This window comes from Oryctolagus cuniculus, chromosome 17 (assembly GCF_051225735.1).
Source record: "Oryctolagus cuniculus isolate XC-2025 breed Fujian yellow rabbit chromosome 17, ASM5122573v1, whole genome shotgun sequence".
NCBI lineage: Eukaryota > Metazoa > Chordata > Mammalia > Lagomorpha > Leporidae > Oryctolagus > Oryctolagus cuniculus.
This window is the reverse complement of record NC_142883.1, coordinates 51553644-51569653: the sequence shown is the minus strand read 5'-3', so window position 1 is coordinate 51569653 and position 16010 is coordinate 51553644. Positions and strand designations below refer to the sequence as shown.

At 54.9% G+C, this 16010-nt stretch overlaps 1 protein-coding gene across 2 annotated transcripts; it reads right to left on the bottom strand.

Annotated features, from left to right (window-relative positions):
• Positions 1 to 5242: 5242 nt before the first annotated feature.
• ALOX15 (arachidonate 15-lipoxygenase) lies at positions 5243 to 15456 on the bottom strand. Of its 2 annotated transcripts, NM_001082282.1 has the most exon segments (14): positions 5243 to 7021; positions 7128 to 7295; positions 7396 to 7496; positions 8268 to 8389; positions 8475 to 8644; positions 8727 to 8813; positions 9685 to 9894; positions 10994 to 11137; positions 11712 to 11872; positions 12051 to 12154; positions 12254 to 12376; positions 12456 to 12537; positions 12789 to 12993; positions 14177 to 14338. In NM_001082282.1, coding segments are annotated over 14 exon segments (1992 nt in total). In that variant the 5' UTR covers positions 14312 to 14338; the 3' UTR covers positions 5243 to 6841.
• Positions 15457 to 16010: the final 554 nt, after the last annotated feature.

Here is a 16010-nt window from a genome sequence, read left to right as displayed (position 1 = left end):
ATGGGACCTCAAATCCCATTAAGCTGGGTGGCGAAAATGTCATTTTAAGTGTTAAAGTGATATTAAGGGTTGGCCGGTGCCGTGGCTCACTAGGCTAATCCTCCACCTGCGGCACCGGCACATCGGGTTCTAGTCCTAGTCAGGGCGCCAGATTCTGTCCCGGTTGCTCCTCTTCCAGTCCAGCTCTCTGCTGTAGCCTGGGAAGGCAGTAGAGGATGGCCCAAGTCCTTAGGCCCTGCACCCGCATGGGAGACCAGGAGGAAGCACCTGGCTCCTGGATTTGGATCAGCACGGTGCACCCGCAGCGGCCATTGTGGGGTGAACCAACGGAAAAGGAAGACCTTTCTCTCTGTCTCTCTCTCTCACTGTCCACTCTGCCTGTCAAAAAAAAAAAAAAAGTGATATTAAAGGTTAAAGTGAACATATAGGTAGGATTAAGTGTTACATAGACCATATAAAATAGGATCAAGTGTCAGGTAATTATAATAGAATTAAAAAGGAGAGAATGTTCCAACATGGGAAGCAGTCCACACAGCAGACCAGTAGAATGACAATTGCTTTAAATAGCACTCTGACCTCAGAATCAGCCCTTAATACTTCCTGGTCTGACTGAAAAGTTCATGAGAGCATTTCAGGATTGGAAAGCCAAGACACTGGCAAAAACTGTTCTACCTGAAGGATCTCCATGAGACCCCAGCAGAAAGAAGTGGCCATCAAAGAAGGATGTACTTTTTTCTAAAGGGAAGAGAGAACTCCACTTTGCTTATGGTCTTGTCAAAATACTGACAGACTTTGTAAATTCAAAAGGCTTCCATAGCCTAGGCAGCTCATGTCAAGAGCCTCAGGTGGTCACTGAAGCCATATATAAGAGTGTTAATTGTTTAATTAACAATAGGAGTCACTGTGCACTAACTTCTCATGCAGGACCTCTGTCCTCAATGAGTTGTATTATGGGTTGACTGTGGTACTTGTTCTCAAAGAGTTTGTGTGTGTGCATGCACAAGTCATTGAAATATTTCCTTAGTATAGAGTTGATCTTCCGTGTACAAAGCTAACTGAAAATTAATCTTGAGACTGGCACTGTGGCATAGCAGGTAAAGCCGCTGCCTGCAGTGCCAGCATCCCATATGGGCACCGGTTCGAGTCCTGGCTGCTCCACTTCTGACCCAGTTCTCTGCTATGGCCTGGGAAAGCAGTAGAAGATGGCCCAAGATCGTGGGCCCCTGCACCCATGAGGGAGACCTGGAGGAAGCTTCTGGCTCCTGGCTTTGGATCGGTGCAGCACTGGCTGTTGCAGCCATCTGGGGAGTGAACCAGTGGATGGGTGGATGAAAGACCTCTCTCTCTTTCTCTCTCTCTCTGCCTCTGCCTCTCTATAACTATGCCTTTCAAACAAATAAATAAATCTTTAAAAAATAAATCTTAATGGGTAATTGGACTGGGAAGGGGAGAGGGAGGAGGAGGAGGAGGGGTAGGAGTGTGGGTGGGAGGGTGGGTATGAAGGGAAGAATAACTATATTCCCAAAATTGTACATATGAAATTTGTATTCCTTAAAATAATAAAAAAGAGACTCTCCTGTCTCACAGCTGTGTGGTTGGGTTCAAGTCCCACCTCCAGCTCCCTCATGTGTACCCAGGGAGGCAACAGTGATGGCTCTAGTCACCCAGTTCTGCCATCCAGGTAGGACATCCGTTCTAGCAGTTGGTTAAGCTTCCAACCTCCAACACCAGCTTTCATATGGGTGCTAGTTTTAGTCCCAGCTGCCCTACTTTCACTAACGGCCTGGAAAAAGCAGTGGAAGATAGCCCAAGTGCCTGGATCCCTGCACCCATGTCAGAGGCCTGGGTGAAGCTCCTGGCTCCTAGCCCCAGCCACTGCAGACATTTGGGAAGTGAGCCAATACATGGGAGTCCTCAATCACTCTCACTCTTCCAGCCTCTCAAATGTCTTTAACTTTTTTTTTAAGATTTATTTATTGGGGCCAGCACTGTGGCGCAGCAGGTTAATGCCCTGACCTGAAGCACCGGCATCCCATATGGGCACCGGTTCGAGACCCAGCTGCTCCACTTCCGATCCAGCTCTCTGCTATGGCCCGGGAAAGCAATGGAGGATGGCCCAAGTCCTTGGGCCCCTGTACCCATGTGGGAGACCTGGAGGAAGGCCCTGGTTCCTGGCTTCGGATCAGTGCAGCTCCAGCTGTTGCAGCCAATTGGGGAGTGAAACATCGGATGGAGGACCTCTCTCTCGCTCTGTAACTCTGACTTTTGAATAAATAAATGTTTTTAAAAAGTTATTAATTATTTGAAAGTCAGAGTTAGAGATGGAGAAATAGATACAGATCTTCCATCTGCTGGTTCAGTCCCCAAATGACCACAACAGCTAGGGCTGGGTCAGGTCAAAGTCAGGAGCCAGGAACTCTGGGTCTCCCTCATAGCTTCACAGGCCCAAGGACTTGGGCCATCTTCCACCGCTTTCCCAGGCCATAGCAGGGATCAGAAATGGAACAGCCAGGACTTGAACCAGTGCCCATATGGGATGCCAAGGTTGCAGTTGGTGGCTTTACCAGCTATGCCACAGCGCTGGCCCCTTAACTTTTCCTTAGAAAACACTCTTTCCCAAAATAACTTTTGTTATTTTGTTATGTTCTAAACACTTGCCACAGTTAACTTATGACTTTAAAAAAAATTGTAACTCTCAAATCAGCACATTTTTATTGTTTATCTTTTAATAAGCATGGACTTTTAGGTACTCCACATGGGAGGAAAGAGACGCTGCCGGGGATGAGTGGGCAAGGGGAAGAAGGGCACAGGTGCGCCGTCAAAGGGGAAAGACGGAGTGATGGATTTTATCTTACTGTGTTGCCTGGAAGGAAAGCCCTCAAGAGCGTTATCTGCTGATTTCCCCATTCGTGAAATTCCACAGCCAAGTGCACAGCCAAGAAGGGCAGTCCCTCCCACTCTCCTCTCCCGAGAAGCTGCTCCTCCTTGGCTTAGAACAAAAATGCCTAACTCCCTCCTCGGCCCTACTCCTCACCAAGAGCTGGTGCTCAGAACAGGGTCCCAACAGTCCGTGCATGAAACACAAGAGCAGATCCTGCAAGGGAAGTCTGTGTATGGAGGGCATTACAGACGCTTGGCTTTCAACATCCACACCTTCAGAGGCGGATTCTGAGGGTGGTTGGTCTCCCAAGGCTAGGAGAGCGATAGTTTACAGCTGATTGAATTTCACATCCAATTGTGGGCGGAGCTAAGGGAGAGGATACATTTTGTGTGCTGTTTTGCACATGTGGTTTGACTCTGTTAGTTTGCTGGACTTGGCAATAAACGAGCAAATACGGTTTCAGATGATGCAGAGGAAGTTTAGTTGCCCTAAAACCCTTGACCTTTGACACAGGAAGAAGTTCTAAGACGTGTAGGCATAAGAATGCTAGATTAGTCCAAATATGCGAGGGTACCTCAAAAAGTTCAACAAAAGTGGAAGCAAAAGATAAATAAAAAATGCAACAAATAAAAAATTGCAACAAAAATGTTGCAATCCTTAGTTTTTTCATAATATGCCTTTTATGTGAACTTTAAAAAAAAAACCCTCATATAAATGCGGTATTTTTTTTGCACCAAAATAAACTTAGCTTTTAATCCTGCTTTCCACAAACTTTCGGATGTACCTACCCAGACACTGTGTCCCCTGAAAGGTCCTGGAAGATTGTCGCTCACCAAGACTGATGAACGTCAGCCCTGTGGGAAGCCCTGGTTCTTTTAAGTGGGTTTCACTAGCTTTTTCTAAATAGTGAATTATATTGTTCAAGACCTCCCGGGCGATGCACTCTGTGCTGTATTTTCTCTGTTCTGTGATCTTTAATTTCATCAGTAGTCTCCATCAAAAATAAAATGACTCAATTGCCTCCCCTTTGATTTAGAATAAGTTCTTGTAAATAATCATTTCATATACAGCAGATAGGCTTTTTTTTTTCAAATAAATTTTTAAAAATAATAAAAGGAGATATATTGTTATGTCAAAAGATGTCCCTCGGCCGGCGCCGCAGCTCACTAGGCTAATCCTCCACCTAGCAGCGCCAGCACACCAGGTTCTAGTCCCGGTCGGGGCGCCGGATTCTGTCCTGGTTGCCCCTCTTCCAGTCCAGCTCTCTGCTGTGGCCAGGGAGTGCAGTGGAGGATTGCCCAAGTGCTTGGGCCCTGCACCCCATGGGAGACCAGGAGAAGCACCTGGCTCCTGCCATCGGATTAGCGCGGTGCGCCGGCCGCAGCCGCGGCGGCCATTGAGGGTGAACCAACAGCAAAAGGAAGACCTTTCTCTCTGTCTCTCTCTCTCTCACTGTCCATTCTGCCTGTCAAAAAAAAAAAAAAAAGTCCCTCCAAATTTGACAAAATTCAGCACCTATTCATGATTTTCAAAAAAGGGGGAAAAATCCTTCAGCAAGTTAGGAATAGTAAGAAACTGCATCAAACTGAGATCGTGCACCTTGCAAAACCATGCAGTTAGTATCAAACCCAATAGGGAAAAATGTAAATGTTTTCCCCAGAACTTAGGAACAAGCAAGGCACCCACTACCCCACTCTGATCCAACATTGAACTGGAAATTCTACCCACTTCAATACAATGGAAAAAAGAGGGAGGGGGGGAGTGCAAAGGTATTAGAAAGGATTAAGTAAACTTCTCCCTATTTGCAGACAAAATGATTGTGACCGTGGAGAACCCCGGGGAATCTACAAAGAACGTCTAGAACTAATAAGAGAGCGAGCAAGCTCGATCTTCCATCTGCTGGTTCACTCCCCAAATGGACACAATAGCCCTGTCTGGGCCAGGCCAAAGGCAGGAGCCAAGAACTCTTATCTTTCCACGGATGGCAGGGGCCCAAACACTTGGGCCATCTTTCAGTGCCTCCTCAGGCGCCGTAGCGGGGAGCTGCATTGGAAGCCGAGCAGGTGGGACTCAACCAGCAATCCAATCTGGCATATTGATGCCACAAGCGGTGGTGTAACCATTCGGCCACCACGCCACGCTAATCACTTGCTGTAATTTCCATTTACTGGCTGCATATTTGTCATAAGAAAACATACTTGTTAGAATGCGTCTGTTGTCAGAAACTGAGTTACCCACTGAGGAGCAATGCAGCTCCCTCTCTGACCCCCCACCCCTTTTTATCCTGCAACTTCACCGGAACTTAAGAGGCACAACTTAATGTGTTGGGGAACACAAAAATTATGCCTTGGTTTTTTTATTCTCTGCAAGCCTGTTTGTGATAGATCTGAGGCTCAACAAATTTATTTCCAGGAAGCAATAGGATTTGAGGTTTTCTCTATCACTCACTGCAGCTGTTAGCTGCACAATTTCCCAGCAAAGAACTGAGAATGAGGTGTGGCTCCCAAGGAGAAGAGTGTGTGGCCTCCAAGGAGAAGGGGGAGTGGCTCCCAAGGAGAAGAGGGTGTGGCCTCCAAGGAGAAGAGGGTGTGGCTCCCAAGGAGAAGAGGGTGTGGCCTCCAAGGAGAAGGGGGAGTGGCCTCCAGAGAGAAGGAGGGGCCTGTGTGAGAGTTTGACTTCAAACTCTTCTATCCTTACTGAAAATCCTTCAGAAACTGGTCCCTAAAGGTGAAAGCCAATTTCCTGGTTTTCTGAAAAGGTTCTCCCGGTCCCTCCTCCCTAGCCCAGTCCCATCCTCGTTTACTGCTTTGTTTCTGGGTAAGGATGGTACCTTGCCCTCCTGCTTCTGCAGCTTCTCCTGGATTCCAGCATTAAATTCCTCCCCCACTTCCCAGCCAGCATCAGCCATATGTCTCCTGAGGATTAAATCAAACCAGGAGCAAGAAGCACTTTGGTGTGTGTACCTTGGGTTTCTGTTGGGAAAAACCCACAGATTACCCTCGAGTATATCAGCCCTCCCAGACTGCTTTCTCCTAAATTCTAACCAGACATTGGACTTTCACCAAATCCCTTGTTGCTCTCATTAAGAGAATCGTGAGGTTTTTAGGATTCTGCCAGTCGATTCTGTTTATCTGGAGCTTCCCAACTGGTGTGGGAAGAAGTGCAGAAGTGGCAGAAGCAAGTGGCAGAAGCCTTGAGTCCAGTTATCTCCAGCCAGGAGCGGCTTCTTCAGTTCAACCAAGTTGCCTCTGTTTCCCGTTTTCTAGGGGAGCCTTGAACTGAGATGAGCCTCAGTGGCCATGGTCTGCTGGGCGGAGTCTGACTTCGGGAAGTGTGTTAAATCCAATCAGCTGAGAAACAAACAGCTTTCGATCTCTAGATTCTTTTGCCAACATTTTATTTAAGCTACTTGGGTCTAAGTTCGTTTTTCACCATTAGTCTAAAATACCTCTTGGTTGTTGTTAAACTCAATTTTGGTTCAAAAATCACAGCTGATTCACAAATGTGCAGAGCGAGCTACTGTCACCTGATTCCATCCTGACAATTGCTGGAATCAATGTGGCTACTACTGGCTATCTGGGAGGCCTGAAAGATGCAGGAAGAAGCGAGGGAGGGAGGGAAATTGCAAAGGAGAAGGCTGAGGGAGCGATCACACATTATTCTGAGTACTCTGCGCTCACCAGGGGCACAGACAAAAAAGATGACCCGTTAGGTCAGCGCTTTGGGAAGAGGGCGGGGCTTGGGGAAAGAGGGTGGGGCGTGGGGGAAAGAGGGCGGGGCTTGGGGAAGAGGGTGGGGCTTGGGGAAGAGGGCGGGGCTTGGGGAAGAGGGCGGGGCTTGGGGAAAGAGGATGGGGCTTGGGGAAAGGGGCGGGGCTTGGGGAAGAGGGCAGGGCTTGGGGGAGAGGGTGGGCCAGCAACTACTAAGGGTGAGGGGGCTGAGGCAGCCAGGGCAGGCAGCTCAAATGGCCACACTGTTCTCCACAATGCTGGGGCGCAGGTACTCATAGGGTATGTCCAGCTTTTCATTCCGGACCTCAATTTCCTTATCCATGATGGCCAGTTCCTCCCTGAACTTCTCCAGCACAGCCCTGGGCTCAGGGCCCGAGAAGTACTCCTCCTGGTGCTGGCCCAAAGGCACCTGGCACAGAGAGCAAAGGCGGCTCAGAGCCGGGGGAGCTCCAGGCTGCAGTGCAGCCTCTCCCCCGCTGGCCGGATTTCTCAGGGCTCCTGGCACCGGCTCTCACCATAATGGGCTGGTCCCTGCCTAGCTGCCAGACGATGGACATCTGGAGAGAAGACTGATGCAAGTTGGGCAGTGTGGCCATCACCGTCTCCAGCGTCGCGTCCTTGGTGGTCGGCGGGGGCAGCCGCATGGTGCAGGGCGCGTTAGGGACCCACGTGAACCAGTCCAACTAAGGAGAGACAGGGACTCAGAATCAAGGTCTGCTGACCACGACCCCTCCCTGTCTCCAAGCCCGAGGCGCTCAGCTGCCCAGCCCCTCTGGATAGTACCTGGCCCAGGTGGATGGAGGAGTGCTGGCCCGTGCAGGTGAAGATGCACATGGTGACAAAGTGGCAAGCCTGGGCCACGGACTGTAAAGAGGTGGGGAACCCTGCGAGGATTGAGAAATCAGAGCTGTGAGGCAGGAGCAAGGGCAGAGCTGGGGGAGGGGGCTGGGAACGGTGAGTTAACTCTTGCGGGAATTGACATGGGATGGGGGCACGGGCGGGGAGGAGGGAGCTGAGCTAGGAGGGTCCGCCAGGTGGGGCGCTGGTGCTGGCTCCTATTGGCTCACACGAGTTAATGAGGTCGGCTTCCCAGGTGCTCCGCAGGCTGACTGACATCACCCGGGTAGCTGCAGTGGGACTATTGACACCATGCAAATGGACAAATGCTCCAAGTCAGGGCTCTGGCTCTGGACGGGCACTGGGTAAACACTTATGAGCGCCCAGTGGTCCTACTGTCAGGGGGAATGCTTCTGAACAGCCCATAGAGGGCTGGCTCTGTGGTGTAGCGGGTAAAGCCGCCATCCCAAATGGGCGCCGGTTCGAGTCCCGGCTGCTCCACTTCCCATCCAGCTCTCTGCTGTGGCCTGGAAAAGCACCAGAAGATGGCCCAAGTGCTTGGGCTTCTGAACTATGTGGGAGACTTGGATGGAGCTCCTGGCTTTGTTGCGGCCATTTGGGGAGGGAACCAGCAGATGGAAGATCTCCCTCTCTCTCCCTCTCCCTCTCCCCTCTCTTCCTCTGCCTCTCTGTAACTCTTTCAAATAAAATAAATAAACCTTAAAAAAAAAAAAAAAAGAGTCCACAGAGCTGGAGAGGATTCTGGGGTGGTCTCTTGTTCCCTGAGTCTGGGACCTCGGGCCAGGAGCTCCGCCTACCTTGCTTCTGGGCCCCTTGCAGCCCGATTTCAGTGATCTCTCGGCACCAGCTCTGCAGCTCCAGGTCGTCCCTCACAGCCTCGTCGGTTTTGTAGTAGAGGCCCATGATTCCCTGCACGTAGCTGCGGGGAGGGGTGCGGGCCCAAGAGCTGAAGCCACTGCTCCGCTCAGTGGGGCTTCCTGTTCCCCGCCCCTCGCTCCCCTCACCGGGAGATGATTTCCCAGAGCCGCAGCGCGTCCTGAGCGTAGAAGGAAGACTCGACTCCCAGCAGGCCCCGGTCGGCCAGATCGTCAGGGGGACAGAAGGAGCGATAGGTTAAGAAGGCTCCAGCTTGCTGGAGCAGCTGCACGTGGCCGCCGCCGCCCGTGCTCATTATCTGGGGAGCAAGGGTGGCCAGAGTCAGGCAATGGAGCCAGGAGGCAGAGGCAGCCCCAGAGGGCCCCATCCTCTCCCCATACCTGGTCAAAAATGCCGAAGTCAGAGACCAGCCCGTTCCTGGCGCGGACGTTGATCTCCAAGGTGTATCGCAGGTGGGGGACGATCAGCTAGAGCGGGCACAGCAGGGGAAGGGCGCTGAGCCGCAGGGAAGGCGCCCAGTACTCAGCAGAAGCTGGGGCTCCCTCCGCTGAGAACAGGTGGTCTAATCACACTGAGCACGCCCAGCCCACCTCCAGAACTTCAGCTCCCCCACCCGTCCCGCGGCCACCACGGCCACCACGGCCACCTCCTTCTGCCCATCCAGGGTGGAGAGCTCATCTCCCCGCCGTCTCTCCAAGGCAGCCTGTTCCTGACCGATCTAAACTCACCCTCACACCAACACGCTTTAATTCCTTGCACCAAACTTGTCACAGCTGGCTTGTGACAATACAATCTTTAGCGTCACCTTACTGAAAACGGACATCCCGCAAGATAGGGACTTTGCCTAACCTACAGTTGTCTACAGTGGTTCTTGCCACACAGGAGACACCCAGTGAGAGTGTTCAGTAGGTGAACACTTTGCTCTAATTGTCTATGTACACCAGCCTGCTGCTGTGGGCCTGCGCCCCTCTAACTAGCCTGTATGCTCTTTTAGAACTCTGAAAAGACTGCCTGAAAATAGTTTTTACATTATTTGCATGGTCTCCTCTGATTGGATAGAATCTTCCATCATTTGCATGTTGTCTAAGTACTATAAGAATATTCATGCTTTATGCAAACCTTTTTTCACCCCTTTTCCCAAGAATCATTCCTGCCCCCCTTGAGAGGTGATACCACTCACTGAAAATGACATGCAAGCTAGGCCCTCACTCCTTTGCTCTCTTGTCTTCCTTGGCTGGTTCTCCCCTTACCCTAAGGTCCCACAGAGGAAGCCTCTGGGGTGGGCGTGTGCCAGGGCAGAGCCAGAGGCAGGCAGGTGAGAAGGGAAGGAGGTGTTACCTTGAAGACAGGATGTATGGATGGAAGACATCTCATGGTGGCCACCGTGAAGACCTCGGCCATCAAGTGTCCCCTCAGAAGATGAGAATTCAGCTCATGAACCTGGAAGTCAGAGCTACGGACCCAGCATTTGGCCAGCAGCCAGACCATGGGGGGGTCCGTGGGCAGGAAAAGCGGTGGTGGGGAGGATCCGATTTTTGGCAAATGGAGCTGGGACAGGGACAAGGCAGGGAGGGGGGAAGGGAAGGGATGAGCACCAGGTGCCCAACAATCCTTGGTCCTTTGAATGTTTAACCTCACCCTTCCTCCTCCAAGTTTACTTCGATTTCTCCATCCCCTCCTTCTCCCACCCTCTTGAGACATTAACACGGCAACCTGCTCTGCCCTGGGCCCTCTGCAGGTACCATGTCTCCCTGCCTGCACCTCCTCTTTCTGTCCCCGCAGAGAGGACAAGATTCAAACCCCCTGCTTCCTTCAGCCCACACTCTTGTTGAGAGATCTAGATCTCTCTCCCCTCTTTCAACACCACCTCTAGGCAAATGACTAAGCCTACAGTGCTTGGTTGCCTGCCAGACCACCCAAATGCCTCCCCCATGATCCCGAAATAGGAGCGACAAGAGCCTACCCAAGCAGCTCTTCCTCTTGGTTTGTCCCACTGCTGCAGGTGCCTGGCTGACCCCCCCACCCCCTGTACCTCTTGGTTTGTCCCACTGCTGCAGGTGCCTGGCTGACCCCCCCACCCCCTGTACCTCTTGGTTTGTCCCACTGCTGCAGGTGCCTGGCTGACCCCCCCACCCCCTGTACCTCTTGGTTTGTCCCACTGCTGCAGGTGCCTGGCTGACCCCCCCACCCCCTGTACCTCTTGGTTTGTCCCACTGCTGCAGGTGCCTGGCTGACCTCCCCACCCCCTGTACCTCTTGGTTTGTCCCACTGCTGCAGGTGCCTGGCTGACCTCCCCACCCCCTGTACCTCTTGGTTTGTCCCACTGCTGAAGGTGCCTGGCTGACCCTCCCTCCCCATACCTCTTGGTTTGTCCCACTGCTGCAGGTGCCTGGCTGACCCCCCACCCCCTGTACCTCTCTGCCTGAATCCAGGCCGGCTGAATCTGCCTCTTCCTCGCTCTTTGTCTTTCCCACCATCTTTCCTCTCCATCCACACGCCTCCGACCCACTTGGGCAATTCATCCCTGCAACATGCGCCCCAGCCAGGCCTTAGCCTGAGAGTGCGTTCCCAGGGAACCACTGAGGCCTGATGGTGGCTGAGCCGAGAAGGCCACACACCGGGGACGAGAAATCTTGGGTGCCCACACCTGGATGACCATAGGCATGAGTTTCCCATCGGGCTGCAGTTTCAACATGACCAGCGGGGCAGCCAGGTACTGCTGGCAATACAGGATGACGTTGGCCTTGATGTTATCCAGCAGGGCGAAGTCGGCTTCAAACAGCGTGCCTGCCTGCATGCAGAGAGCACAGGACGGCCGTCGGCACACCCGCCGTCTCCTCGCCACCCCTCCACCCCCGAGGAAGAAGAGAACTAACTTGTCCCCAGCACCACTTTGTGCCGGGTGCTGGACCCGGTGCTTCTCACTGCCCATCGTGCCCACCCACTCTACCTGAGAGTGCCCCAGCGTTCCAGGAGGGGGAGCGGCTGATCAGAGAGGCTGAGAACCTGCCCGAGCTCTCACGCCTTACAGAGAGCAGGGCCAGGATTCAAACCCCGTGTCCCGGGGTGAACTTTCTCTCTCAGTGGTTCCACTGTTAGCTCCTGACTCACAGCCCTACCCCCTGACCACCACCCCCCGACTCTTACTCTTCAGCCCCCCTCCGCCCAAGCTGCATTTCTTCATTGTTATTCTGTCTCCATCAACCATCCCACCTTGCTCACCTGCCCTCCACAATACACTGTCCGGGAGTTCTCTTGAGAACCCCCTCTTGCTGAGCTGCAGCAAGCCAGACCCATAAGGCTGCTACAGCCTTCCCGCCCACACGACCACTGGCCACGCCCCCTCAGGGCTCTGACGTCCATACCTTGAGCTCCTTCTCCAGCTGGGCCTGCAGCTCCTCCATGCCCGGAGGGAACACCAGGCGGGCAGGAAGCTGGACAGAGCGCCTCAGCAGCATGGGGTTGGCGCCATTGAGAAACTGGTACCCGAACAAGGAGTCCTCCTGCCAGGAGTCCCGCACCCGCCCTGGGGATGGCACTTGTTGAGCTCCCTGAGGGTCCTGAGCTCCTCCCAGCCCCCACCGAGCCATTCCCACTTGACCCCAGCCGACCAGAGGGACCCAAGCCTCTGCTCTCCCACCCCCACCCCCCGGGTTCTCTCCATCTGGGGGGCAGGGGTCCCGGGCCAAGTTTTCAGGACTGACTCGCCAGCTTGCTCCGCCCGCACCAGAAAATCCTATTGAAGTCATCGAGAGTTTTCCAGGGAGCCAGAATATTGAGCGAGTTCTTCAAAGCGAGCTCTGCCAGCCTTCAGGGGAGAATCCAACGTTACAACCGCCGTCGCCACCGACCTGCGTGCAGCCAGGGGCAAACCACGACACCCCCCCACCCTGCCCCTGGCTCTCACCCCCAGGCCAGCGAAGCCTCGAAGTCGATTTTCTTGTCCTCCAGAAATCGCTCATCCACAGGGAGGTCAGTTAACTTGGACCCCGCCACGTTCAGGATTAACCCCTCCTTCCAGCTCCCCCACCTGTGGGACAGAAGTAAGATCAGGCCCCCAGACGCCCTTGCTCAGCAGCTCCCAGTGGGGGAGGGGCAGGGGGGCTCACTGGTACAGCTTCCTTCTCTCTTCCAGCTCCTGCTCTCTGTGTTTCTGGAACAGGCCCTGCGGATCCCCGACCGTGGTGCAGCCTAGAAGTAAGGAGCTTCCTAGAAGCCACGCCCCGCGCCCCGCCCAGCGCGCATCCTCAGCGGGTCCCAGCCTGCACAGCACCCTCTATCAGCTCCAGCAACCCTCCTCGCTGACAACCCCCCCCCCCAGACGCCCTGACTCCCGGGTCCAGCCTCACCCACCCCTCACGCCCGCTCTGCACCCTCTCCTCACACGCAGGCCCCTCTCCCGTGCCCCGGAGCCCTCCTCGCACCCCCAATCCCGCGCTCACCAGTGCCCACTGGCAAGCTCTGGACGCCGTCGCCCACCACCCAGCGGTAGCACGGGAACCAGTACTTGTCCTCAGCGGCCCCGAGGGCCTGCACGGAGATCCAGTTGCAGAACCAGGCGTCTTCCTTGAGAAAGTGTTTTTTGCGCAGTCTCACGAACAGCAGCGATCCCAGGTACTTGGAAACGTTCACCTTGAATTCCTCCTCCTGCAAGCGGCAGAAGAGGCTCAATCTAAAGACCAATCTAAAGCTCTGGCTGGACCTCCGAGACCCTCACGACCCGGTGCCCCCAGCTCCACCGCGGCACACGTCTTCCCCTCCCTCTGCTCACACCAGTTCCCCAGGGTGGCTCGCCTGTCCGCCGCCCGTCCCTCTCACCCTCCCTAGCTAAGCCCAGTGCACCTGCACGACCCCTCTGAGACTGAATGCCCCCCCAGAGGCCTGGCCCCAGGTCAGGTGGAGCCCCGTGCGCCCGCAGCCCTGGGGGGTCTCCCCGGACGAATTCGCCTCCTTGACCAACTGCCAGGACGTGGCGCCGGCTTCCTGGAATGGGGTCTTGAGGCCACCTGCTCGGGGCGCGCTCCTGCCCTTGTCCGCCAGGGCTGAGCCTCTTCCGCCGGGACAGGTACTGGGGTGTGCGTGTTGGGGGTGTGGGGGTCGTTCTGGTTTCAGAAGGACTCTGACGGTCTGGCACAGAGGGACCAGCTAAGAGGGTGCGGGGGACACAGAACGCAGGGGCCACTGGTGGTCCACAGTGGGGGGAACATCAGGGCACGGATGCCCGGGTTGCCCAAGAGGCAGAATTGACTGCGCTCCAGTCTTGCTTAGACCGAGGCGGAGAGAGGTGGGGAGGCGCGAGTTCGGGGAAGGACCTCCGTGGACCACGGTTCCACTGCACTGTCCGCGGTGGAACGGACATCTGGACTCCAGGGACAGGGGAGGGAGCTGTCGCAGGCGACGGGAACTGGGAGGGAAGAGAGAGCGCTCCCAGACCCTGCCTTCTCCCCGACACCTTTTCCCCGCCCACCCCCACCCACCCCGCGGGTGCTGCACCCAAAGGGTCGGAGATCCGGCACAGGAAGAGGAGGTTTGGAGTAACCGTTGTAAAATAAATAAATAAAGCAAAATCCAGGAGGCCCGACGGCCACTCGGATGGCCGCTGCTTCAAGACCAGAGGATGCGGAATGGGGGGGGGGGGCGCAGGGGTGTCCCCTCTATTGCCAGGAAGCCGGGAGCCCGGGATGTGGACGGAGCCTGCCCTAGTGCCCACCGGCCCCCATTCCCGACGCGCGCTCTTCCCGCGGCCGGCGAGGCGCAGAGGGTGGTGTCTTCCTCCGACCTGGACGAACCCAAGACTCAGCCCCGTCGCGCCCGCGTCCTGACGGCTCACCTTGTTCCGTGTGGGCCGCAGGCACGACCCGAGCTCCACCTCTCCGTGCTGGCCAACCAGCCACAGCTCCACTTTGTTTTTGGAGCCCGCGTAGATCGAGGCCCCGGTGGACACGCAGACGCGATAGACACCCATCTTGCCCAGGGTCGTTGCACGCCTTGTGAGGGCGAAGACGAGGGGCCGCGCTAAATACAGAGCCCCAGGGCCCGCCCCGCCGGACGCCTGGGGCCGGGTCTGGGTGTGGATGGCTCGTCTCCAACTAACCCCGCCTAGCCTCGCGAGGGGCCCGCAGCTCCCCGCAGCTCCGAGCTCAGCCCCGACCCCGAAAGGCGGGAACAGGGCGTGCAAACCGTTGCTTTGGTGGGAGGAGGGTGCGACGGAGAGTAAATGAGGATTGGGGCAGAAACCCGGCAAGAAGGAAGAATCTGCCCCCGTTCTGCCCCAGGCTCCGTGTCCCACCGCACCCCTCCACCCCGGGCTGGAGACCCGCATTCCCCAGAACCCGCGGTGCTGCCTGTCCATAGAACTCCCTCCAGGAAAGCTCCGCTCAGCCTTCTGCGTCCCGATTAGACGCCAGTGTTTCCGTGGAATTCCCTGGCAGTTCCAAGACACCAGAACCAGCCAGCTCGCCTCCCAGCACGGCTTCCGCCTAGTAGGCGCTGCTGTTACTGCCCTGGGCGCTCCGCCCAGCAGGGTCCTGCAGCCCCCAGCACCTTCGGCTTGGTGTCTGCTGGACTGCACTGCACCGAAGACCCGACCGGTGATAAAAAATAATAATGATAATGGTAATAATAATGATAATAAACCCTTACCCACTGAGAGACAAACAACAGGTAAGGTTGATTTTTTTTTTTTAATTTTTTAAAATTCTGGTGCCGGGGTCAGCACTGTGGCACAGTGGGTTAATGCCCTGGCCTGAAGCGCCGGCATCCCATATGGGCGCCGGTTCAAGACTCCATTTCCTGGCCGGCACCGCGGCTCACTAGGCTAATCCTCCACCTAGTGGCGCCCACACACCGGGTTCTAGTCCCAGACGGGGTGCCGGATTCTGTCCCGGTTGCTCCTCTTCCAGGCCAGCTCTCTGCTGTGGCCCGGGAAGGCAGTGGAGAATGGCCCAAGTGCTTGGGCCCTGCACCCCATGGGAGACCAGGAGAAGCGCCTGGCTCCTGCCTTCGGATCAGCGCGGTGAGCCGGCCGCAGCCGTGGCGGCCATTGGAGGGTGAACCAACAGCAAAAAGGAAGACCTTTTTCTCTGTCTCTCTCTCTCACTATCCACTCTGCCTGTCCAAAAAAAAAAAAAAAAAAAAAAAAAAAAAGACTCCATTTCCTGTCCAGCTCTCTGCTATGGCCCGGGAAAGCAGTAGAAGATGGCCCAAGTGCTTGGGCCCCTATACCATGTGGGAGACCCAGAAGAAGCTCCTGGCTCCTGCCTCCTGGCTTCGGATCGGCACAGCTCCAGCCATTGCGGCCATCTGGGGAGTGAACCATTTGATGGAAGACCTCTCTCTCTCTCTCTCTCTCTCTCTCTCTCTCTCTCCCTCTCCTCTCTCTGTGTAACGCTGACTTTCAAATAAATAAATCAATCTTAAAAAAAAATTCTGGTGCCATCTTGGCAGGTAACACAGTCTGATAAAACAAAAGTCAACAGAGACTCGTTTGTGACGTGTGCTTTCGCTTTATCTTTTTCTGGAGAAATGCCAGTTTCTCCCCACCTTTTAGCCGAAAGCCCCAGTTCCCACTCGCCCACGGTCTCTCTGAGCCTCTGTCTTCCAGGAGGGTCCCCAAGCAAACACACAGCCGTCATTCTGTCCTCCTCCGGGAGGTAGCGTAATTC